We start from the raw sequence: 25,566 nt of genomic DNA on the forward strand, positions 1-25,566 counted from the left end.
CAGCTGTTAACATGCATGTGGAACACAGGAAGCTTGGTAGAAGTATCAATTCCCAGGTCCACACCTAAAAATTCTGATGTAAGTGGCTTAAACAATCATTGCTTGTAATTTGAGTACAGGTGGATTACATTTTGGGAAATAACTTGGTTACTGGTTAAGAGCAAAGTCTGTAGTTACATCAAAATCTAGTTTTGGAACTCAGTTGTGCTGCTTACTTGCTGTGTGATCTTGGCCAATTTGCATAACCTCTCTGAGCCCCAGCCCCAGTTTACTCTTCTGCAAATGAAAATATTAATAGTACTTAAACTGTACTATTTCATTGTGAGGAGCAAATGAACACGGCAGAAAAAGCACTCAGCCTGGAGTAAGTCTCAAATATGTTAGTAATCGTTATTCAGAAAGTTTGATTTATCGTAAATATGTACTGTGAATACTCTTCTTAATGGTATCCATTCATGTACATTATGATTTGATTCATAAACTAGTCGTCATTTAAATGTTCTGGAAATGTGGCTCCAGAGTGTTGACTGAAAAAAATGCACAACCTAAAAGTTAAGAGTTAAGTTTTATTGATGGACAAAACTGAGCACTTAAGCCCGGGACACAGCACCTCAGATAACTCTGAGGGACTGCTCTGAAGAGGCAAGGGGGGAGCCGGGATATATAGGAGTTTTTGCAACAAAGACCAGGTAGTTGGAACATCAAAAGATTACTGTTAATTAAAGAAAACCAGCTATCTCAAGTTAAGTGCTTTTGTATGTATGGGAAGATGCAGGAGCCTGGACTCACTGAAATCATTCTTTTGTTATGAACTTCAGCCATCTGGGGCCAGGATCCTGTGTTTTCTCATCCCGAGTCTCCTCAGGATGCACCATTGTGGGTGGCGGCAGCAGCTGACTGCTAGATGGTGGGCAACTTGCTTCGATCCTGAATTCCCAGGGCTTACCTCCGGGCGGCTGTAAGGTGATGGCTTGATGGCTGCAACATTCTTTGTTTACTGACACAGCAGGCAACATTTTTCATTCACAAGTGTAAAGCAGAGTAGCTCTGTGGTAGCCCCCTTCCATCTCTCCCAATTTCCCTCCATTTCCCATCTTCCTATTCTTTAACCTAGTATTCCTTTCAACCTGTGATTCTTTTTTTAATTAATTTTTTTATTGGAGTGTAGCTGATTTCCAATGTTGTGTTAGTTTCTGCTGTATGGCAAAGTGAATCAGCCATACGTATACACGGATCCACTCTCTTCTAGACTCCATTCCCATATAGGTCACTACAGAGCACCGAATAGAGTTCCCTGTGCTGTACAGTAGGTTCTTACTAGTTCTCTTTTATATATAGTAGTGTGTATATGTCAATCCCAATCTCCCAATTTATCCCCCTCTTTCCCGTTGGCAACCATAAGTTTGTCTTCTATATCTGTGACTCAGTTTCTGTTTTGTACATAGGTTCATTTGTACCATTTTTCTAGATTCCACATATAAGCGATATCATGATGTTTGTCTTTCAGAGAAAGTCAACCAGTGATTCTGATTTGACAGATAAACAAAACCAGTTTACTGCCAGTTTACTTTTCAAAAGAGCATCTTTATTATTTCGCTTTGCTGAACATAGCACTGAACGGAAACATCCAATACACAGTTGTCACCCTGGTGGCATTGGCACCATCTCTGCGTAGAACAAGCTGCCGACAGTCAATTGTCAGCAGAGTGCAAGTGAATGGGGAGGGGAAGGTCTGTGAAAAGGTGTCTTGGGACCTCTTAGAGCACACAGTCCCAGACACAGTGGGACATTGAAATTAAATCACAGAAATTAAATATTAATATTATATATAAATAAGTTGCAATCTAAGTTAGGAACGAGTCCCGGAGTGTTGCTGTTTGGAAACAAGCAGCACACAGGAGAGGTAGCTGTGGAGGTGACAGGGATATTTCCAAGGCTCAGACCCCTGCTGCCCAGGTGGGCCACTGAGGTCACTGGGTTACTCAAAGCTTCCAGGCCACTCAGGCACTCAGCTCCAGGTCAGTGATGTATTCCTGGACCCAGTTCTCACTGGGGTTGGCACAGAGCTGCCGGCCTCTTTTGGTTTGGAAGCTTTGGAGAAGGACGGAAGAATTACACACTGAGGAATCCAGCAGGGGGATCCTGGGCTCCCTGTGGCCCCTCCACCCCTCTCTCCTGGGAGGCCCAGGGCCTGCCACTCCCTCGGGGACCCTCTGCCTACCTCAGTCCAGAGAGACGCTCTCCCTGAGTCAGGGGGCCCCTCAGAGGATGCAGCTCCCTTCTTCCCCTCCCTCCCTCTGGGCTGGCCTAGCACCCCCAACTCTGCAAGCCTGGCCAGGTCAGGTCACAGCTCAGAGACCTGGGTCCTGTATACTTGATAGGCCCCGGAGGGCTGGGCTTGCCAGGATGGCGCCCCTGGCCTGTCTGTGCCCTTGGGTGCTGACTCCCATCCAACATCCCATCTCCCCAGAGGTGGGCGGGAAGACTGGCACTTACATGACACCGGGCTTGGAGCACTGGCTGCTGGTCTCAAAACAGTCAGCTACGAATTTGCGAGGAAGCTGCCAGGCAGTATAGGAGAAGCAGCAGGCCGTTAGGGTGTCAGCCTCAACTGTGGAGGAAGCCTCAACTATGAGGCTGAGTCATAGCTCAGAAGAGGATGAGGAAGACTTGGAAGGAGAGAGACGGCCTGGCTTAGGGCACAGACTGGGAGACAGGTCACTGGAAGGCGCTGGGCATTTTTCCCTAGAAATATCCCCGTCTCTGTCCTTGTTTCTGTCTGCAGCCTTCTTTATTTTTGACTCTTCACTGCGGGCTCTCTCTTTCTCTGTGTGCTCCAGACATCCAAACAGACTGTTCTTATCACATCTCCCTTCAGGAAATTGTTTCTGGTTCAAGAAGTCACACCCCAGCAAAAGAAAAACCTTGGACAGCTCTCATGAGACATCCAAGGGACAAACTCTTGGGACCTAGGGTGAGTTACTGGAAGACTGACACCATGGGGCGGTAACCAGATTTGGATTCTGCCTCTTGCCAACTCTTTTGTTTAGGTCCCCATTTTGCCATCTGTAAAATGGGACTGTAACTCCCCAACCCTGGCTCCAGATCTGAGGACCCCTTTATAAAGATAAAAATTAAAATCTTGAAGAGAAAGGTCAAAATGTTTCATAACCCTTTAAGAAGATCTTTATTTTCTCTTGGGGGCTTTCAAGGCCAAGTAAAGTTTGGCGTGGGGACCCCTGCAACTACTGCACAGACTCACATGGTGCCGAGAAGACCTGGCTGCAGAGGGCCATGGGGCAGAGGAGGACGGCGAGGGCAGCTGCGGGCACCTTCATGATGCTGAGCAGACAGAGTGTGGCCTTGAGTGTGGGACTGGGCGCTCACTGCTGACTGCATCCTTCTTTAGTGAGAGGCCACCTCCCCAGCTCTTTATAGGCAGCCCTGATAGATGGGGAAGTGGAATCTGGGAGTGAGGAAGGAAATTTTTAAGCATAGTGATGCTTTCACACTGAGTGTTTCATAACTCAGGGTCTGTGGCAACCGCAGGGGCTCAGGATATCCAAGAATAGCTGCTGTCAGCTACAAGTCTCAGCCCGCAACGCATGACTTGTTCTGGTTTCATGTGAGGAGATGGTTTCCCCTGTGAGCAGCGGCAGAGGGGTGTGTGTCCACCCAGGGCTATTCTCAGCCAGTCCCTTCCCCTAATGACTTCTCCAGCTCTGACCTTTCCACAGAGCTGAAACTGCTGTGTTTCGCCAGCTTCTCTAACCACAAGGATAGAGCAGGTGTGATACTGCCCTGGTGGGTGGCACAAGCTTCCCTTGGATGCAAGGGACTGAATCAAGGAATCCCTGCTAGAGGACTAGGAAGCATGCGGTCATGTTTCCATCATGTGTCCATTCATCAGTCACCGAGTGACCAGGGGCACTGGGTTAAACACCAGTTGAAAATCATAAAGAGACATTAGATGTGGGTGTTAATACGTCAGAAACCTAGAAATATTTATACCCATTAACCTAGAGATAACATTTCTAGGAAAGAGTTCTAAAGAAACAAGCCCAAATATGGAGGCATCTTCAGGCAGGAAGGTGCTGACCCAGCAACATTTATAACTCTAAATAAGGAAACCTAAATTTTCCTCTATTAGGGAATGATAAAGTCAGTTATGATATATCCACTGGAATGTTTGTTATTAAGCCCTTAAACTAAATGAAGTAGCATAAATATAATCATAACATCAGTTGTCATAAAGTAAGATAAAAATTGTACCAACTGTATAAGATGAAGAATTATACAAATATATATGTGTGTATATGTGTATATACACATATACGATAAATATTGTAACCATAAATATGTGTGTGTGTGTATACGCACACACGGATATATGGTCTAGGCATGGAAAAAATAAAAAGCATTGGAAATAAATGCCCAAAGCATCATTAGTACTTAATCTTGTGTGACAGATGAATGGGCAATTTTGTTTTCCTTTTTTTCTGGTATTTTCTCATTTTTTTTGGAGTAAGAATGTATTACCTTCCTGGTCAGCCCACAGATTTATGAACACATTCTGTCTTAAAACATTTCCAACACCACTATTTGGAAGGTAGGTTGTTGGCAATTGTTTAATTTGAAAGAATTTTTGGATAAATATACTAAGGTTTCTTTCTAATGGCCTTTGCTAAAATGGAGTCTTGATTTCCATTTCTCTGAACTATTTTGAAGAACCTGTAAGATATTTACATAAGTAATGCCAAATTCGGAGCAGTGTTCCTTTCCTATTCTTTTCAACTCATAATTTCAGTGGTGTGAAAGAGTCACTTTCTTAGCCAGATATATATTTTTTCTTTTCCATCCTTTATTATTACAGAATTAGTGGGCATAAATCACATTTTACATTGAGAAATAAATTTAGTTCTTTCTAGTGATCTTTTAAAAAATGTTATTGAAGTATAGTTGATTTACAATATTGTGTTAATTTCTGCTGTACAGCAAAGTGATTCAGTTATACATATATATATATATATATTCTTTTGAATTATGGTTTATCCTTTCTAATGATCTTTATCCTCTAGGTGCCACCAGTCTAGTAGGAGCAGGTAGAGTATAAACAGATAACCACAGCACTTAACAGAAAGTGCTAAGTTTCTTAGGAGAAAAATAAATGAAAGCTCAGAATGTGAGGAAGAGGGAGTCATGGTCTCCCTTGGGAGGACAGGGAAAGGCGTCACAGAAGGGATGGAATTTTGATTGGGTCTTGAAAGAGACACAGGATTTGAACATATGTAGATGGTGCGGCAGTAGATGGCTTGGCCAGCTAATGCAGAGTCACAGGTGTGAAATTGCTGGGTGAGAGGGTGGAGTGAGTCCTTCAGAGTAGCTGCACAGTGGAGGGGCAAATATGGATGAAGAAGCTGCATAAGGACCAAGCCAAGAGGGCTTTGAATTCCCCCGAAAGGAGTTAGAACAATGGAGGAGATAAGACATAAGCAAAGTGAGACCACACCTTAGGAATTCTGTCCTTCCTGTGTCTGTAGAGTTACTTCTCTTAAAACACATGGGCTGTGTTTCCATCCCATCCCTATGATTGCTGATGCTGGTCCAAGGGAGGAGCAGCAAAGGCAGGATTTGGGGCAATGGCAGGTTTCACTGGGGCTGTAGCATCCCGCTGTCTTCCTTTGTTACTGTCAATTCCAAAAAAAGAGTCTATCATTTCCTTCACTGGAAACTCCAGGTCACAAGACAATGCCTCCTCCTCACGTCCACCCCCTTTGCCCCAGCCCTCAATCGATACCCTGAATTGAATTCCCTCATTGACTTCTTGGGGGAACCCCCTTCACACTCGTGATTTGGTTTCTGAGAGCAGGCGTCTCTGAGTTGAGGAGGGTGAGAAGAAGGAAGTGGAAACTGCTGAATCAATCACGTTTCTGATAATGGACTTTATTATTTACCTCTGCCATTACAGCGCTTTCCACGTTGTGAGATAGTTATCTTTGTAATTGTCTCTTCAAAAATCTAGACCATGACCTGCTGATTTTATTTATCTTTAGATTATTATTGGAGTATAGTAGATTTACAATGTTGTATTAGTTTCTGGTGTACAGCAAAGTGATTCAGTTATATATATTCTTTTATATTCTTTTCTGTTAAGGTTTATTCCAAGATATTGGAATATAGTTCCCTGTACTATAATTAGGTCCTTGTTATTTTATATATAGTGGTTTGTATCTACTAATCCTAAACTCCTTAATTTATCCCTTCCACCACCCTGCCCCTGCCTTTCCCCTTTGGTAACCATAAGTTTGTTTTCTATGTCTGAGTCTGTTCTGTTTTGTAACTAAGTTCATTTGTATCATATTTTAGATTCCACATATAAGTGATATCATATGATATTTGTCTTTCTCTGACCTACTCACTTAGTATGGTAGTCCCTAGGTCCATCCATGTTGCAGCAAATGGCATTATTTCATTCTTTATGGCTGAGAAGTATTCCATTGTGTGTGCGTGTGTGTGCTTATGTGTTTGTGTGTCTGTATACCACATCTTCTTTATTCATTCATCTGCCAATAGACATTTAGGTTGCTTCCTCGTCTTAGCTATTGAAAATAGTTCTGCTGTGAACATTGGGGTGCTTATTTCTTTTCGAATTAGAGTTTTCATCTTTTCTGGATACATGCCCAGGAGAGGGATTTCTGGATCATATGGTAACTCTATTTTTTGTTATTTAAGGAACCTCCATACTGTTTTCCATAGTGGCTGTACAAATTTATATTCCCACCAACAGTGTAAGAGGGTTCCCTTTTCTCCACACCCTCTCCAGTATTTATTATTTGTAGACATTTTAATGATGGCTATTCTGACCGGTGTGAGGTGATACCTCATTGTACTTTTGATTTGCATTTCTGTAATAATTAGTGATGTTGAGCATCTTTTCATGTGTCTATTTCATGTCCTATTGATTTTAAACCAAATTCATACCATGTCTTGGTGGACTTAAACCAAATTCTAGCACATGTTGACTATAACATGGTTAATTTTCTGACATAGTCTCTATTTCTTATAATTTTGTCTTTTTGATAAATTTAAAATTCTATCTTAGTGATTATATATTTGTAAGATTTTTCATATCAATCCTAAAACCAGGTAATAGCTCTTTGTCATATATGTTTTTATTTGAATCAGGAAAATAACATACTCGTGTGCAAAGTATGTGCTCCATATGCACATATTTAATGAATAATGTAAGGAAGCCTTAGGATGGATGAGTTGGAAGGGTCTCAGAAATATCCTAGGACGTAAATTAATGTTCCCAGGTGAAATGACTTGCCCAGGATCAGAGAGATGGAATTAGTCAGTTTTACATTTCAGTGTCTGCATTATTTAACAATGTATCTCTAAAAATAACCACAATGCATTAATAAGTATTTGGTGAATGAATGGTTCATTGATTTGACTAACAGTATGTATTATGCCCAATGTCTTACTAGGTAGTTGAAATACTAATATTATATAAAGGATCAGAAAGGCCATGGTGTCAAGGTCTTGATCTTTGGGGATCACCAAGATCTCTTAAGTGGTGATCACAGAAACTGGCTAATGGTCAACATGGTGGATCCTTCAGCATGGAGGGCCTTTATCTGTGTCCTAGCCTTCTGGTTCATTCCAGCCTCTTTGAGGCCCCACCTCAGTCCAGCAGAATGTCCCAGCCACGAGAACAGGGAATTCTGGCTGAATAATTCAGGTTCTGCAACACCTCTGCCTTGTCCGGCTCTGCTCCACCTCCTCATTGTTTCCTGTGCCCTGGCCCTGATGGATTGGTTTCCTTCCAGTTTCCGGTCCCACAGCTCTACATCCCCAGGCGTCAATCTCAGCTCTCTCCCTTTGGCAGCAGTGGTTCCATGGATGGGCTTATTGATAATGACACCCTTTTTTGGCCCAGCCTTGGCCTCCTTTTTTTCAGCTGTGGTCCACAGAGTCAGGCTGCAGCAGGCTTGGCCCTGCCTTTCATGTGGGCAGAGAAAATATCCTAGGAGCCCCTTTCTAGCATGCTAGAGAGTCAGTGTCTCACTGACGCAGCCCCTCCTTTCTGCAGCCAGGCCCTTTCCTATCTTGAGTTCTTCTTGTCATTCTCCTCTGGCCATTTTGTGTGTGTGTGTGTGCGCGTGCATGTGCACGCGCATGCAGATCAGGGCGTACATCTTGGTACTGGATTAGATCCTTCCACCTGTCCCCCTGCTCCTCCTTCTGTAACTCAGTAAAAAGCATTCCTTCTTACCAGGCTTCCAAGCCAGAAAGCTGGGAGTCACCCTTGACTCCTCCCTCCCCCTCATCTCCTCCACCTATTCAACTACTGACTCTGTTGTATACTTGAAATTAAGTGTATCTACTTCTCATCTTTCCCATTGCCACTGCCTTAGGTGGGTCCTTGTCACTTCTTGTCACAACAACTCTAAGAGTGTCCTGTCAATTGTTTTTTCCTCCAGTTGCCTCTCTTCAATTTGTCCAACACAAGGCATTTGAAGTGATTTTGTTCAAATCAGTCTCTGTCTCTCTCTGTTGAAAACCCTTCAAACAGTCTACCTTGTTTCCAGCATGAAATGGAAGCTTCCCCTCTGTGACCTGACCTCTGTCTCCCCCTTTGGACTTATTTCTTGCCACCTTCAGACTTCCTGGAAACAAAGACTCAGCTCTCTAAACTACATGTGATTCCTTAAAAATTCAGGTCTCTGCTCTGCTTTTTATGAACAAGGTGTCACTTGGCAAAGCACAATTTCCCCTTCGTGTAGATCACAGGGCAGAGTGAAATTCTATAAGCATGGGTATAACCCGTGAATGCTGCAGAGATTAGTATTTAGAACAAATAAAGGAAACCATTGTTTAATTCCCTTAATTTTCTAAGGAAAAGAGAGAAATCCATGGATTGCACTAATCAAAGACATGCAAAATGCAAAACCGAAAGATATTTTACATCATAATAACACAACTTTGGCTGTTAAATTTTAACATAAATTTATAAGAAACACTTTTCCCTTTTCTGATTTATTTACGCTCTGGAGCCATACCTTCTTGGTATCATTTCCAAATCTATCATGTACGAGCTGTGTGTTACTTACCTTCAGTAGGTTACTTACCTCTCTGTGCTTCAGTGTCCTCATGTGTGAAAGGAGATAATAACAGTACCTACCTCAGAGCACTGCTGTGAGGATGAAATGCATTAATATCTATAAAGGCTTAGAACATGACTGGCTCATAGTAAGTGTTATGTGTTAGTTACTATTATCATTATAACTGAAATATTTCAAGTAATCTATTTTATATATTTTAAAAAGCACGGGTCTCTTGTTCTCTGCCTAAATGACCCCACCCTCAGACTCTTCCTGGTTAGTCATCCTTCAAGTCTCAGCTCAATTTAGAATAGAGGAAAGTTAGAACAACCTGAATGGGCTAAGTAACAGATTGGTTAAATATAAATTTTGGTATAAAAGTTTGGAATATCCCCACACTGAAACATCATGCATGCTAATTTTGTTTTTTTATAAAGTTTTTCTTTTTTATTAAATTTATTTATTTTTGGCTGAGTTGGGTCTTCGTTGCTGTGCATAGGCTTTCTCTAGTTGTGGTGAGCGGGGGCTGCTCTTCATTGTGGTGCGCGGGCTTCTCATTGTCTTGGCTTCTCTTGTTGCAGAGCACGGGCTCTAGGTGCGCGGGCTTCAGTAGTTGTGGCACGCGGGCTCAGTAGTTGTGGCCCACGGGCTCAGTAGTTGTGGCTCATGGGCTTAGTTGCTCCACGGCATGTGGGATCTTCCAGAACCAGGGCTCAAACCCATGTCCCCTGCACTGGCTGGCGGATTCTTAACCACTGCACCACCAGGGAAGCCCTGCCCTTCACCTTTGACAGCTAAACAGCAGACTGTGGCCGGTGACGAAGGCACATTTCCACTTTCAGCAGAGTGGGGCCATCACTGATGAATGGCTTCAACCAGCTCACTGTCCTATGGACTCCATCCTGAACCCTGCACTTCGAATAATTGTGTACTTATTTCTTCAATCTGCAATCCAGTTTCTGCTCCCATTCTCCCCAAGGGATTTGGCTACCATATTGCCAAGACTAAAGGATTTACCTTTTCTTAGTTTATTGTCTTGGCAGAACGACCATACATTCCAGCTCCCCTTGGCTTTGCAGTTGCGACATTCACTCACAAGGAATTCTCTAGTTCCGGGCACTCCATTTCCTAGTGGCTAAGTCTCTTGGTCCTGACACACAGTGGTCTCCCCTACACTTGCATCTCAGCACTCTCCTTCCACAAAAGCATAGGATGTTGGGATTGCCCACTTCTGCTTCGTGTTCCTCAGCAGGATTGTAATCTCTTCTGAGAGTCTGGTACCTTCAGAGACTTCCCACGTGTGATCTCAAAGGGTCACACCTGTCAAAGAAGTTTGGTCGTCTCTGGACCAGGAGTTGGAAGAAATTGGGTCTTGACACATAGCCTATGTAACCTTAATCAAGTTTTTTTTAAACTTTTCTAGGTCTTGCTTCCTAATCTGAGCCATGGCAAAACAGATTGGGATCAGATAAAACCATAGACATGGATATGCTGAGGGAAATCAAAAGTACTAGGACTTTTGGAAGGTCTTGTTACTGCTGTGGCCAGTGGTCCTGCTTTCAGGACCACTGGGGAGGCTGGGAGGACAAAATGACAAAACAGATGTGAAAATTCTCAGGATGGAGTTTCGAGCACAGTGGCCGTCAAGGGTGTGGGAGGGGAAACCCCTTATCAGCACGAGTGAGGGGAAGTGGAGGGCGTCCCTGCTCAGGAGTGAGGGGGTGGCCCACAGTATGCCCATGGGGCTCTCTGGAACCATGGTTAACTCTCGCTGTCACTTCTCACATCCCTGAGCTGGAAAGAGCTGAGTCCTAGAATAGTATCCTTTACCATGAAACCACTGGGCATGTGGTAGAGGAAGAAGGAGGAGGAGCGATTCCCATCAAGGCTAGGGAATCATATTCTGGATAGAGTGTCGGATGCCTAGTTCATTCATACTTCATTTGGCTAAATGGACTTCACGTCCTAAGTCCATGTTACCTATCACAGCCCCTCCCATTAAAACTGGTAGTTTGGGCTGCCTCTGGACACTTATTAATACCTACTGTGTAGGGCTTCCCTGGTGGCGCAGTGGTTAAGAATCCGCCTGCTAATGCAGGGGACAAGGGTTCAAGCCCTGGTCTGGGAAGATCCCACATGCTGAGGAGCAACTAAGCCCGCGAGCTACAACTACTGAGCCTGTGCTCTAGAGCCCGTGAACCACAACTACTGAGCCCAAGCGCCACAACTACTGAGCCTGTGCTCTAGAGCCTGTGAACCACAACTACTGAGCTCAAGTGCCACAACTACTGAAGCCCGCACGCCTAGAGCCCATGCTCTGCAACAAGAGAAGCCACCCAATGAGAAGCCTGAGCACTGCAACGAAGTGTAGCCCCTGCTCGCCGCAACTAGAGAAAAGCTCACACACAGCAAAAAAGACCCAAGGCAGCCAAAAATTAAAAAAAAAATTTTTTAAATACCTACTATGTACACAGAGATAAGCATAACCCAGTTTCTGCATTAAGGAACTCCCTTAATGCAGGGGAGGGGAGACAACCAAGTAGACAGATATTTTATAGGTGATGTGATGGAGGTAGCACAGAGGGAGGTACAGAATTCAGTTGGAAGAGAGGTCAGGGAAGGTTCTCTAGAGGAGATGAGCAATTTTTTGGTTGTGTATTTGAGAGGCATTTTTTTATCATTCTCTACCGACTATTACTTAGAAATGGCCTCAATGTATAAATCTTGGAGGCCATTGATTTAGCTAAACATTTTGACACAAGCCTTTGTACTCTCCATGTGAACGTTCACTGTTGTGAACACAGCATTGTTGTTAAGACCTTCATGAATAAAAAAATTTTGCCTGCATGAGCCAAAGATCAAATCAAGGCTAGGAGGCAAAAATCAACAAACGCACTGTGTGGCTAATCACCCATTCTTATCTATCATCATTCTTCTTATGTATTTTCATAAGAGTTATATCCGTCCATGGCTTGAAGATCAGCGCTCCCCACTCACGTAGACGGAGGTCTCCACATCAAGGGCTCTTCCTTAGTGCACAGTGGATTTAGCCTTGACCTGGAACTATTCATTTACAGCCAAGAGATGGTTTTCTCCATCCTTTGGGCTCTCTGACATTTTGTTTCTACCTCTGACATGACACATACCTTATTCCATCTCACGAGATAGTGATTTCTGTCACTGTCAGCACCATCACTAGACTAAGGACTCTGAGGGCAGCGGTGGGTCGTCATTCAGCTCTGTCTGTCCTGACAAAGAACAGGTGACTACTCAGTTGGGTTGAATGGAAATGCCAGGATAACAAAGTCTGTGTAGATTCCGGGTACCACAAGACACATCCTTCTTCCCTTGAAGCAAGGTTCTTGACGCATGAAGATGAAACTCCATCAACCAGGAGAGACCACGAGAGATACTTGCATAGGTGATATCAGAGATTGTAGAGTGTTAGAGTTGGGGATGGGGGTCTTGGTGAAGATCAGAACACTTGAAGCAAGACTCACAGGAAGAAAGGATAAAGAAAAGAAGTACAGTCTGTGTGCCTGTGTAGGTGGTGGGAACAGGGAGAGGGGAGAGTGGTGAAGCAGGAAGACATTGTACTTTATTTAGTGACACTGAAATGCTCCGAGATGCATTTCAGTGCATCTGACTCCTTCTTTCCCACATCTCTACAGCACCCAGGAGGCCTGGCTCCCTCTTTTCACTCTTCATTCTTCCTTTTCAAAGCAGAGGTAGGTAACAATGTGGGACTGCGGGTGAGCAGGTGGATCAGAGTGGTTGAGCTGAAGGTGGATAGAGGTCTTGATCCCATCATCCTAATGGCCCTCACTTGCCCTGATTCATGCACTACTGTGTTCCTGGCCTTTGGAAGCTTCATGTAGTCACCTTCAGGCCCACAGCAGCTGCCGAACCAGGCAGGGCTTTACAAGAACACAAGGAATTCCCTGTGGATGTCTGGGAAACACCCACAGGCTTAGATTATATACTTTATCTGTAACATAGATGAATTCATTGCCGGCTTTATCCAATTCTATTTTTATACTGGAGGAACATTCTTTATCTGGGTCTTCTAAACTTGATTCTTCCTGATTTCTTTCTCCTTTTCTGTTATTGGCCCAAGGGAGCACACTGAAATCTTGATTTCTTTTGCATTCCCTTGATTTCTTTGCATTCTTTGGGACAGACGGACCACACCCCTTTCCTGTATTCAGCCCTGATAAGATGGGTCTTTGTGTGTGGCGTGGCCCCTAGGTGGCCAGCAGTTTCTCTCTCTGTGGTCACGTTCTATATCTGTTCTGGAGATGACAGGGTAGAAAGAAAATGGATTTTAGAGTCAGATGAACCTCAGTCCAAATCTTGGCACTGCCACTTAACAGCTGTGTGGCCTTGAGATTATCACTGAACTCTGTTCTGCCCTCTGATCCGCATTGCCTCAGGGGAATAATCACACCGTGCTCAGGGTCATGGTAGGGTTAGATGTGTGTGTGTAATGCAGCTTGCCTAGTGCCTGACACATGGTACATGTTCGCTGTGTAGGAGCTACACTTCTGCTGGGGCCGTCTGCTCATTCAAAGCTGGACACTCTCTTTATGCCCAAGGAAATATACAGGGCACTAAAGTCACTCTGCCTAGCAGAAGGAGGCCTGCAGTGGGACATGGAATCCTGGCTTCCTCCCCTTCTTGGGGCCAGGCCTGTGGCCACCCTGGAAAGACTGACATGAAGTCTCTAGCTTCTGGAGGCGCTAACCACCAAGAGCATGATGGTTCTCATCTACAAGCCCCTTCTAGCAGGTGTGAAGGTTCCATCTTTCTTGTTGGGTTTGCAATTCTCCCCCCAAGCCTCAGTCACTGCCTTTGGTATACCACTTCCCTCTAGGGTTCAGCCCACTTCTTCCCTCCTCCACCTCCCTCCGCTTTCCTCCATGATGACACTGCTGGGGAAAAGAAAGCTGTGCAGAGGTCCTCAGTCAGCTAGCTTCAGTTTCCTTATTGGCACCATGACATCATCTGTACCCTGGAAATTCCACTCTCCCCCATCTCTGTCCCAGGCCTCAGAGTTTCTATAAAGAAGGGCTCCCAACTCAGTATCAACACAGAGCACAGAAGGGTTCTGAAGCTTCTGGGTTCTGCAGTCCAAGCTCCAGGCAAGTCTCTCCTCCACCAAGACCATGAAGCTCTACATGACTGTCCTCTCCTTCCTCGTGCTCGCAGCTGCTTTCTGCTCTCTGGCACTCTCAGCACCAAGTAAGTCCATTCTTCCAGCTGCCACTGAGTCAGGATGTAGGCAGTGCTGACTTTTCTAGTTGGGGCTGGTCCAACACTAACATCTGGGGATGAGACAAAAGGGAGCAGGGAAGATTTCTAAGTAGCCTGCAGGTTAATGTAGAGTCTGGTAGACACTCAGTAATATTCAAGTTCCTGTTTTCTTAAGAAATAGCAACCCAGAGACTGGTTTAAGCAAGTCCCTGTCTCTCTCTGTGCCTTGGTTTCCCCATCTGTAAAATGAAGGGAGTTAGACCTGTGCTCTAAGATGCAATACAGCCTGAACCTTCTAGAATCCTCTCATGGTCTTCTCCTAGGATTCTCTATTCAGAATAAGACTCCGACTCAGAGTGGGTGGGATTAGATACAAGGCACCATATTTGGGGATCTGGCAGATGCACAGGGATGCCCTTTGAATATCTATAACTAGAAGCCAAAATGAATAGCTCTGGGTAGAGCGTCTGTCTCACCTCGGCCTTTCTTCCCAGTGGGCTCGGACCCTCCCACTGCCTGCTGCTTCTCTTACACCCTGCGGAAGCTTCCTCGCAACTTTGTGATCGATTACTACGAGACCAGCAGTCTCTGCTCCCAGCCAGCTGTGGTGTAAGTATCAACCCTGGGCCCTTTCTTGGAGGTGAGGGTGAGGGCAGGATTAGAAAAGGGGGCCTGTTTGGCGTGAGGGGAGATGAAGCAGTAGGGAGGCAGGTGTCAGGCTGAAGGCCTCCCTGAAAGCAGTGAGGAACAGGTCATGATGTCATCTGCTGAGACCTGGAGAGGGCTGGGTGGGAGCTAAAGGAGGGGAAGGTGCTTTCTGGGGAGGAAGTTAGCTAGAGGCCAGGAAACCAGGGAAAGTCAAAAGGATGATAGAAGATGTGGGCTGAATTCTTAAACCATACTTAGAAAACACGTGCCAAAGTCATTGCTAGGGGCAGCAGGGAATGAATGGGGAGATACGTCCACACTGATTGCAAAACTCATTGCTTCCTAATCTGGGCAACTCAGGAGGCCACAGCTAAACCCAGGGAGGAAGTTACAAGGAATCAGGTCCCAGCAGCACCCCAGGAAGGGTCTTCTCACCCACTAGGCTGTCCCACATGAGCCATGGTGAAGGACAGGGAGATACCCACCCCGGGCAAAGTCCCATGGGATTCTAACCTGGCCACTCTTTGCTCCACAGATTCCAAACCAAAAGGGGCAGGCAGGTGTGCGCCAACCCCAGCGATCCCTGGGTCCAGGAGTACATGGATGACCTTGAACTGAACTGAGCTGCTCTGAGGCCGGGGCAGGTGTTCTGCAGGAAAGATCACCTGAGCCCGACGCTTCTCAGCAAGACGCACCCTCTCCACACTCACGACTCCTCTCAGTAGCCCCTGCTCCTTCTCTTAATTTAATCTTTATTACGCACTATGTTATTATTGTATTTGGTGTTGTTTCCCACTATTTATGTTTGTTTTGCCAAAGGACATGTGTCCCCCATGGGGATGGTCCACCATCACTGTTTCTCTGCTATTGCGGATACATGGATCATGCAACTGAGTCCAAGTGTTAATAAAATTTTTTTAAAATGTAGACAGTTTCTTTGTTTTAATTTGATTTGTGGTAAAGGGAATTGCCTGCTATTATGAATAGTTTCCAAACACAATAAGAGTGAGCAATTACTGAGTCCTTAATATGGGCTAAAATGTCTAGAGATACAAACTTCACTTAATACTTTTAGCAAGGATTTTAACACCCTTATGAAGTAGGGACTGTTATCCGCAATTTTACAGATGTAGAAACAGAGGCACAGAGGTGATGTGACTTGCTAAGGCATGTAGGTCTGCTTGGGGTGCACCATGAAAGGCTGATCCAAAAAGATACCTGTGCTGTTGAGGGCTATCATTTTAACATCTTGTAGGGAAGCTGTAAATAGGACCAGCAGCACAACAGAGAGGGAAGATGAAGTAGCTCAGAATCAGAAAAGTGGGCATCCATCACTATCATTAAGAAAGTCATCTTGGGGGCTTCCCTGGTGGCGCAGTGGTTGAGAGTCTGCCTGCCGTTGCAGGGAACACGGGTTCGTGTCCCGGTCCGGGGAGATCCCACGTGCCTCAGAGCGGCTGGGCCCGTGAGCCATGGCCTCTGAGCCTGTGCGTCTGGAGCCTGTGCTCCGCAACGGGAGAGGCCACAACAGTGAGAGGCCCGCGTACCACAAAAAAAAAAAAAAAAAAAAAAGTCATCTTGTCTCATCGGACCTCAATTTTTCAATTTTCACCCCTGTAAAGTGGGAGTGATATTATTCACTTTGAAGGGGTGTTATGATATGATGTGTAAAGCTCTCATCATGGGGCCTGGGGCCTGGAAGTTTCTCTCTTTCCCTCTCTGAGCCTCAGCTTTTTCACTTAGAATGGGCTATAATGTCTATCCTCCCAGGGTCATCAGGCAGATTAGATTAGTGGATCGGCCATCTAGAGCCAAAGCAAATGCAAAGTGTGGTCATAAGGACAAAAGAACAGATGTCAGATTTGGTTCTAGAGTGTGATGGGAGTAACCCAAGGCCACTTAACAACACTTCGGTCATGACTTCCTATGACATGGGTCAGGCAGAACATGACTCTCAAGTAGAATTACATGCACAATTAAATCTTGATTCACAAGCTGGGAGGAACCTCTCAGACCATCTGGTCCAGCCCTATCATAGTACAGAAACTGAGGAATAAGAACTGAGAAGTGACTTTCTAAAGGCCACCCAGAGAGCATCAAGGCCAGTGTCAAGCCCCAGGTTAGTCCCCTTTTCTGTGCTCCTTGTGACATGCCTCTGTGGTCCCCAAAAGGACAGCTCATCATGTAAGTAGGGTAAAGAGGGAGCTACCTCAAAATTGTTTGTGTTCTTTTTTTTTTTATTGAACTATAGTTGATCTATAACGTGTTGTTTCAGATGTACAGCAAAGTGATTCAGTTATATATTCATATATATATATATATATTCTTCAGATTCTTTTCCATTATAGGTTATTATAAGATATTGAATATAGTTCCCTGTGCTCTACAGTAAATCCTTGTTGTTTAGCTATTTTATATATAGTAGTGTGTATCTGTTAATTCCATACTCCTAATTTATCCCTTCCCTCTCTCCCTTTCCCATTTGGTAACCATAAGTTTGTTTTCTGTGTCTGTGAGTCTGTTTCTGTTTTGTAAATAAATTCATTTGTTTTGTTTTGTTTTTAGATTCCGCATATAAGTGATAACGTACAGTATTTGTCTTTCTTTGTCTGACTTCACTTAGTATGATAATCTTCAGGTCCATCCATGTGCTGCAAATGGCAATATTTCATTCTTTTTTATGGCTGAGTAGTATTCCATCGTATATATGTACCACATCTTCTTTATCCACTCATCTGTCGATGGACATTTAGGTTGCTTCCATGTCCTGGGTACTGTATTGTAAATAGTGCTGCCATGAACATTGGGGTGCATGTGTCTTTTCAAATTATGGTTTTCTCGGGGTATATGCCCAGGAGTGGGATTGCTGGATCATATGGTAGCTCTATTTTTAGTTTTTAAAGGAACCTCCATACTGTTCTCCATAGTGGCTTTACCAGTTTATATTCCCACCAACAGTGTAGGAGGGTTCCCTTTTCTCCACACCCTCTCCAGCATTTATTATTTGTAGACTTTTTGGTGATGGCCATTCTGACCAGTGTGAGGTGGTACCTCATTGTGATTATGATTTACATTTCTTGTTTGAATGTTCTTAGTCTGATGCAAAAGCAGAACTGAGACTATGTACCTCTCTGGGGCCAACAGACACAATTTCCTTCCTTGCCCTGCCCTCAGCCACTCCCATCATCCCAGAGCTCCTGTAGAAACCTCCTTCAGATGCTGCAGGGACTGAGAGAAGGAGGTTGGGGAGGGGCAGAACTGATCCCAAATGTGTGAGAAGAGGCTGGCAGCAAAGAACCTGACTGGTCTTGGCTTCTACTTCTCATCTGCCTAGATCTGAGCTGTCCAATACGTAGCCACTAGCCACAAGTAGCTATTTAAATTTCAATTAAACTTAATTTCAGTTAAATAAAATTTGAAATTCAATACCTCAGTTGCACTAGTCACATTTCAGGTGCTCACTGGCTACATGTGGTTCGTGGCTGCCATGTTGCATGGTGCAGATGTAGAACATTCCTATCATCACAGGAAGTTCCATTGGACCAATATCCTCAGGGCCTAAAGGGAGGGAAAGGAGGGGTAATTGGGGTGGCTGGGAAGGTTAGGGTATGGTCTTCGGTGAAAGATACACAACACCATTCGGAGGGAAGGGGTTGGGAGAGAGAATTCATGATCCCCAGGCCTGAGACAAGGTATAGATCACTGTGGTAGGCTGAATAATGTCCCCCAAGATGTTCACATCCTAATCCCCAGACTCTGTGAATATTCCTTTATAAGGTAAAAAAGCCTTTGCAGATGTGATCAAGTTAAGAATCTTGAGATGAAGAGATTATCCTGGATTATTTGTCTGGATCCTAAATCTGATCATAAGTGTCCTTATAAGAGGGTGCAGAAGGAGATGTGACCACAGAAGAGAAGGCAATGTGATAACAAAAGCAAGATGCCATGCTGCTGGCTTTGAAGATGGAGGAAGAGGCCACGAGCCAAGAAATGCAAGAATGCAGCTCTAGAAGCTGGAAAAGGCAAGAAAATGGTTTCTCTCCTAAAACATCCAGGAGGAGCACAGCCACCTTGATTTCAGCTCAGTGAATCAGATTGTGGAATTCTGACCTCTAGAACTTTAAGAGCAATCACCAATGGAAGGGTCATTGACAATGACCCCCTCCAGCTTAGTGTGGAAGGGAATGGAACATTCTAGAAGGTGAGACAAACCCACAGGAGAAACTCAGGGCAAAGTGGACACATTCCAAGGTGACAGATTATGATGAGGTGAGGCATCTCAAGAGGAGGGGCAGCTTCAGCTGCTGAAGCTTCACTAAAGATTCAACACCCACCAGCCACATTATGAGGAAGCCTGGAGACTTCTCTGGTGCTCCAGTGGCTAAGACTCCACGCTCCCAATGCAGGGGGCCCGGGTTCAATCCCTGGTCAGGGAACTAGATCCCACATGCTGCAACTAAGGGTTCTCATGCCGCAACTAAAGATCCTGTATGCCGCAACAAAGGTCCCACGTGCCGCGACTAAGACCCGATGCAGCCAAACAAAATAAATAAGTATTAAAAAAAAAGAGAGAGAGAGGAAGCCTGACTCTTCTTGAGACTCCTGGGGCCCTCTGGGCATCTTGGTCTCCTATCTGTAGGAATCCACCCTCTCATTTGCCTAATGAACCCCAGAGCAAAGCCATGGCTCATGTCTGGTTTCATTATTAGAGAGAAGGCAGGGTTAGGGCCAGAATCTGGACCTCCTCCCTCACAGTGGAGCCTTTTCCCCACACCTCCCTGCCCCTGAGGTGTAGAGAAGAGAGAAACTCAGCTTCGCAGAGGCCGGATCACCAGGGAAGACAGCAGTAGGCCTGAACACCCTCATGAAGAAATGCCAGGGAATACAGATGACAGCATGGACTCCTCGTGGTGGGGCAAAGTAGGACTTCACCTGTTGCGCAACATCAGACTTTGTTTTTTCCTTTCTCCTCTTTTCATAAAACTTCCTTTTCTCACCCAGAGGCCAGGGAGCTTGTATCTGCTTTCAAGACTGTCTGGTTGAGGTTTCTCTGGGTTTCTGGATGGGGTCCAGAAGAGATGAGGCAGGATGGGGGGTGTGCGCCATTGGACGCCAGCCCTGTGTTTTCCGCTTTCCTGCATGTCTGCCTCTTCCTGTCTCCCTCTCTAGACGGGAGGGAGTCTGTTTCCTCATGTTCTGGTTTATGCAAACTTTCTGTCCTCGCACACTACATCACCCCAACCCAGAGTCTTCTGTAATGTTCCCATGACACAGGCATTTTCCACATAGGAGGCCAGAAGCTGAGCAAGCAGAAGCCAAGGATGTGAGTTGAGCTGCAGAGGGTGAAAGAAACCACACCTCTTCCGCCCAGCGGCCCCAAGGCTGTCCTGAGCTGCTTTGCATACTCACCCTTCAAAGACCCAGGAGTCCTGTTATGGCTTCCTGGGTTGGGTCCGTGACTCTGGCCCATTTGTCCAACCCTAAGCTCCTCTGAGCTCACCAAGTTTCTTGGAAAGGTTGACAGCCTTCCTGGGCTGTGCCTCCTTCCAGCCCCACTGCACCCTCTTCCAGGGCAGGGATGGGACCCTATTAATCATTCTCAGATGCCTAACTTTTTGGCTCACGTCTTTCCTTTATCTTCCCTCTAGTGTATATCTTATTTTTCTCTCCCGTTATGTGGAAAGCTAGCCCTTAAATCATGAATTTTAAAAACACATCTACACTTTATGGTATCAACCCTATCTCCAGTTTCGTGTGGGGTTTGACCTTATCCCCATCCCACCATGTCCACCCAAATCCTTTTCTCCCCAAAAGCCCAGATCTTGAAATGGAAAGCCTGTGCTTTCAGAACTAGTATGTAAAGTAGAGTCTGAAAGAAAACCGACTGAGGAACTCAGTTGACTTGCTTCTCTAAGCTGTGTCCACCCTCCCCCAAGGGCAGTGAGTGTATTTTATAATTGACTGTTGCAACACAGGGGAATTCGAGTGAGTATAAGAAAGTAGGGGAGGAGGGAAGACACCTCGTAATTCCTCCAAATATTATCTGTTACACACTTAAAAGTCATGCAGAAAGGCAGCAGGCCCCCCCCCCCAGGTGTTAAGGAGATGTCGTTAGTCGGATATGTGCTATCAGACTTTTTAATTTCATCATCTCTGACCTAACAAGGCCTCATGCTCTGTAACACAATGTCTTGGTGTTCATCCCTGACTCTTTATGGAACAGGACAAAGATGACAAAGATACAACATAAACAAGATCTGGGACTGGGGAGCTGAGCGTGCAGTTGGGTGTTTAAAGGATTTGACAGGGTTGGGAAATGACTCTTTGGAATGTGAAATTCCAGGAAAAATGGAATTCCAGTAAATTCAGGAGTCTGAACATGGAAGCTGTGACAGCCTTGTGGTCTCGTGCCATTTAAAAAAATAAAAGAAATACAGCTTTGATGGCTGCAAGTACGATGGGTGGATTTTACAGACTGAGTGTTACTGACCCAAAACTTGGGTCAATCTACTGACACCGGACTGTGGTGAAGGAAAGTGCAGTATTTATTGTAAGATGCCAGACAAGGAGTCGGGGACAGCTAGTGCACAGAAAGCCTGAACTCCCGGATGGGGCTCAGCAAAGCCTATTTATTTATTTATTTAAAAAATTTATTTATTTATTTATTTATTAGTTTCTGCTTTATAACAAAGTGAATCAGTCATACATATACATCTGTTCCCACATCCCTTCCCTCTTGCGTCTCCCTCCCTCTCACCCTCCCTATCCCACCCCTCTAGGTGGTCACAAAGCACCCAGCTGATCTCCCTGTGCTCTGCGGCTGCTTCCCACTAGCTATCTACCTTACGTTTGGTAGTGTATATATGTCCATGCCTCTCTTTCGCTTTGTCACAGCTTACCCTTCCCCCTCCCCATATCCTCATGTATATATGGAATTTAAGGAAAAAAATGTCATGAAGAACCTAGGGGTAAAACAGGAATAAAGACACAGACCTACTTGAGAATGGACTTGAGGATATGGGGAGGGGGAAGCAAAGCCTGTTTAAAGGCAAGGTGGGAAGGGGCGTCCCAGGGTCTGTGATCAGCTAGTGCACAATTCTCCGATTGTTTGATGGTGAGGGTGTCACAGGGGTTAAAATGATCAATCCTTAGTCTCCAGTAGGCCTGGGGACTATGTGCTCATGGTCATTAAGTAGTTAATTTCTTCCATTTGGGGGTTATTTTAGCATCTGTAAAACAACTCAGGAAATGTGCATCAGATACTATTATCTGGGTACTTCAGAGCGGAGCTAAAGCAGAGGATATGGGAGAGGGGTCTGTCCCAGGAAGGCCCCATAGAATCCTGCTCAGTTACAGGAGGACATCTAGGAATTCCCAAGGTCTTGACTCAGTCTTCTCCCTTCATTGTTCATTTGCATCTCATGGCTGCTGCAGACATCTGACCCTTTCAAATGATAATGTCATGAGAATTTAGCAAATCCCCAAATTTGTGATTGTCACTCGAGTACCAGAAATCCACTTTTTCTAGGGACATCATTTTGTTTTGTTTTTACAAAGAAATAAAGGTTTTATTTATTTGGTAGGTAAAGCACTCCTCATTATTTCCAGGTGCGTGAAAAGCATCTGCGGAGCTTTTCTGGACCCCAGGGCTGGAGAGTCCACATCAGTGGGTCTCTGGTGGGTTTGGAGTGTTCGCAAGGCATGACTTTCTTTGAGTCTCACTTTCTTCATCTGGGACATGGGGGTGCCAATGGAAGCAACCCTTCAGGCTTGTGAGCCTTCAGTGAGATGGTGGGTATAAAGTACAAGTACAGGACCTGCCAGGAAATTGCACGCTTCATAAAGTTCAAGTATTGTCATTCAGTATTGGAGAGAGTCCCTCCTTAATAACCTTGCAGCACCTGTTTTTGCAATGCCTGTTTTAGCAAGACTATTCCAGGCCATAATTATGCTTTGCTTCGTACTTGGAACGGAAGTGCTAGAGTAACCAGCAGATTATATTGGGTTACACAACTTCTGCTAATTAAATGTCTTTACCGTGGTGAGAATTTTTTGCCTTATATCCCCAACTGGGACACATCCCAAGGGGCCTACGGGACTATATACAGCTGGAAATAGTCCATTAAAAACTTCAGGGGGGAGGGATAAATTAGGAGGCTGGGATTAACAGTTACACACTACTATATAGAAAATAGGTAAACAACAAGGACCTACTGTATAACACAGGGAACTATATTCAGTGTCTTGTAATAACATAATGGAAAAAAATCTGAAAACGAATAGCTACATGTGTATATGTATAACTGAATCACTGTGCTGTACACCTGAAACTAACACAACATTGTAAATCAACTCTACTTCAAGAAAGACATAAATAAATAGAATTTTAAAAAATTTAACTTGTGAATGTTACCTTATATGGCAATAATGACTTTGCAGACATGATTAAAGTAAAGATTTTGAGACGAGGAGACTAGCCTGGACTTCCTGAGTAGGTCCTAAATATAATCACAAATGTCTATGTGGGAGGGAGGCAGAGGGAGACTTGTCACGGATTGGGAGAAGGCAAAGTGAAGACAGAGCAGAGTTTTGAAGATGTTATGCTGGCCTTAAAGATGGAAGAAGAGGTCAAGAGCCAAGGAATGCAGCTAGAACAAACAAGGAAGGTCTTATCCCCTAGAGCTCTGGAAGGAGTTGCCCTGCCCATACTTTAGAATGTATTCCTTGATTTCAATCTTCTGAGCTCCAGAACTGCAAGAGAATAAATTTATGTTGTTTAAAAAAAAAATTTAACTTGGGGACGCAAGACTACAAATGTATTGGATCAGTGTGTGAGAAATCCATGTCTCCTTCACTGTGGTTGGAAGTGTAAATTGTATAGTCTTTTTTTCAGTTTTATTGAGATATAAATGGCATACAGCACTGTATATGTTTAAGGTGTGAAACATAATTATTTGACTTATATACATCGTGAAATGATTATCACCATGAGTTGAGTGAACATGCATCATCTCATAGAGATACAACAGTAAGAAATTTTAAAAAATGTTTTTTCCTTGTGATGTGAACTCTTAAGATTTATTCTCTTAGGAGCTTTCATTTATAACACGTAGCAGTACTGATTATCTTTACCATGTTGTATATTATACCCCTAATACTTACGTATTTTGTAACTGGAAGATTGTACCTTTTGATTGCCTTCATCTAATTCCCCTTTCCCCCTCCTCTGCCTCTGGGAGCCACAAATCTGATCTCTTTTTCTATGAATTTGTTTGTATTTGAAGTATAATTGACCTGCAACATTACATTAACTTCTGGTACACAAGACAGTGATTCAACATTTCTGTACATTTCAAAACGATCCCCAGGATAAGTCTAGTTGTCATCTGTCACCATACAAAGATATTACACAATTATTGACTATATTCCCCACACTGCACATTTCGTATCTGCAAAGAAACCTAGGTGCCCATCAGTAGAGGAATAAAGAAAGCGTGATATATATAGGTGAATATTATATATATGTTATATATATATGATTTTTATATATGAATATTATTGAGCCATAAATAGTGTAGTCTTTTTGCAGGACAATTTGGCAATACCTTCCAACTTTACCATAGATGTCTCCTTTGTATTTCCAGGTTAGGGCATCTATTCTGGGAGAAATACTGCGGTAGATATAGATATAGATAAAAGAAAGCACTACAAAGTGTATGATACATATCCACAGCAAATTGTTTGATAACCAAAAAGCCCACAAACCTGCTAAATGTCCAACAATTGAAGTTTGGTTAAATAAATTATAAACCATTCATATAATGGAATTTTAGATAGTAGTTATTTTTTAAAAGGAAAATAAGATACTAACCTGGAAAGCTCTCTAAGACATCATGTTAAATGAATAAAGCACATTAATACATATAACTTCATTTCTGCAAACAAAGTATATATTTGTATATACACATATGTGTGTATGTAAAAGCATAGGAAAAGGGTTTAGAAAAATACGCGGCAAACTGGTAATATTGATTACCTCCTGCAAGGTTACTCTGGATATATCTGTATTGTTTGAATTATTTAGCACATTCACGTGTTTGTTGTGTGAAAATGAACTTTGACAGATTATATTAACTAAGTGATAATCGTCCCGTCTCATCACTTTTTGAGAGGGATTCAGGAGTCCTCTCCTTGCCAGCAGTGCTGCTCCAAAGGTTCTCCTGCAAGCTCTTTGGGGCTGTCCAGCCCCAGCCCCACGAACAAGGCCACGATATGTAGCAGCCTGCGATCTGGCCAGCCACCTTGGGTTTGGATCAAGGCTGGCCAAATGCTGTTCTCTGTGCTGCCTGCAGCCATTAATCTCCACCCCGGACTGAGCTCCCTCTCTGGGTATCCTGGTCCCTCCTTCAGAATGAGGAGTCATTCCTGGGTGCTTACTACCCTTTGCATCTGCAGAGATTCTGAGATCCTGAGTGTGAGCTCACTGCCTGAGATGGCCAGTCTGAGCCCTCCTCTTGTGGCTTGCTGAGTCTTTCTCTGTTCTTAGGGTAGCTTGTCC

General features: G+C 44.2%; 2 protein-coding genes across 2 annotated transcripts; one reads left to right on the forward strand and one right to left on the reverse strand.

The window, feature by feature from the left end:
- Nucleotides 1-1,535: 1,535 nt before the first annotated feature.
- Nucleotides 1,536-3,394, reverse strand: LOC309793191 (C-C motif chemokine 3-like). The gene is made up of 3 exons (XM_082603545.1): nucleotides 3,263-3,394; nucleotides 2,497-2,611; nucleotides 1,536-2,091 (listed from the first exon to the last, which is right to left on the reverse strand). Exons 1-3 carry the CDS (start codon nucleotides 3,336-3,338, stop codon nucleotides 2,001-2,003), a joined length of 282 nt encoding a protein of 93 aa, XP_082459671.1. The 5' UTR covers nucleotides 3,339-3,394; the 3' UTR covers nucleotides 1,536-2,000.
- Nucleotides 3,395-13,942: 10,548 nt separating this feature from the next.
- On the forward strand, nucleotides 13,943-15,935 carry LOC309793189 (C-C motif chemokine 4). The gene is made up of 3 exons (XM_082603544.1): nucleotides 13,943-14,348; nucleotides 14,855-14,969; nucleotides 15,544-15,935. Exons 1-3 carry the CDS (start codon nucleotides 14,273-14,275, stop codon nucleotides 15,629-15,631), a joined length of 279 nt encoding a protein of 92 aa, XP_082459670.1. The 5' UTR covers nucleotides 13,943-14,272; the 3' UTR covers nucleotides 15,632-15,935.
- Nucleotides 15,936-25,566: the final 9,631 nt, after the last annotated feature.

This window comes from Mesoplodon mirus (assembly GCF_964341445.2).
Source record: "Mesoplodon mirus genome assembly, chromosome: 18".
Taxonomy (NCBI): domain Eukaryota; kingdom Metazoa; phylum Chordata; class Mammalia; order Artiodactyla; family Ziphiidae; genus Mesoplodon; species Mesoplodon mirus.

What these genes read in the sequence shown, in the direction of transcription:
- LOC309793191 (XM_082603545.1), bottom strand. Translation starts at nt 3,338, where the DNA reads ATGAAGGTGCCCGCAGCTGCCCTCGCCGTCCTCCTCTGCCCCATGGCC. An exon ending in CCAGGTCTTCTCGGCACCAT is followed by an intron (nt 2,612 to 3,262) that starts GTGAGTCTGTGC and finishes CTTCCTCCACAG; the next exon opens with TTGAGGCTGACACCCTAACG. An exon ending in TGCTCCAAGCCCGGTGTCAT is followed by an intron (nt 2,092 to 2,496) that starts GTAAGTGCCAGT and finishes CCTTCTCCAAAG; the next exon opens with CTTCCAAACCAAAAGAGGCC.
- LOC309793189 (XM_082603544.1), top strand. Translation starts at nt 14,273, where the DNA reads ATGAAGCTCTACATGACTGTCCTCTCCTTCCTCGTGCTCGCAGCTGCT. An exon ending in TCTGGCACTCTCAGCACCAA is followed by an intron (nt 14,349 to 14,854) that starts GTAAGTCCATTC and finishes CTTTCTTCCCAG; the next exon opens with TGGGCTCGGACCCTCCCACT. An exon ending in TGCTCCCAGCCAGCTGTGGT is followed by an intron (nt 14,970 to 15,543) that starts GTAAGTATCAAC and finishes TTTGCTCCACAG; the next exon opens with ATTCCAAACCAAAAGGGGCA.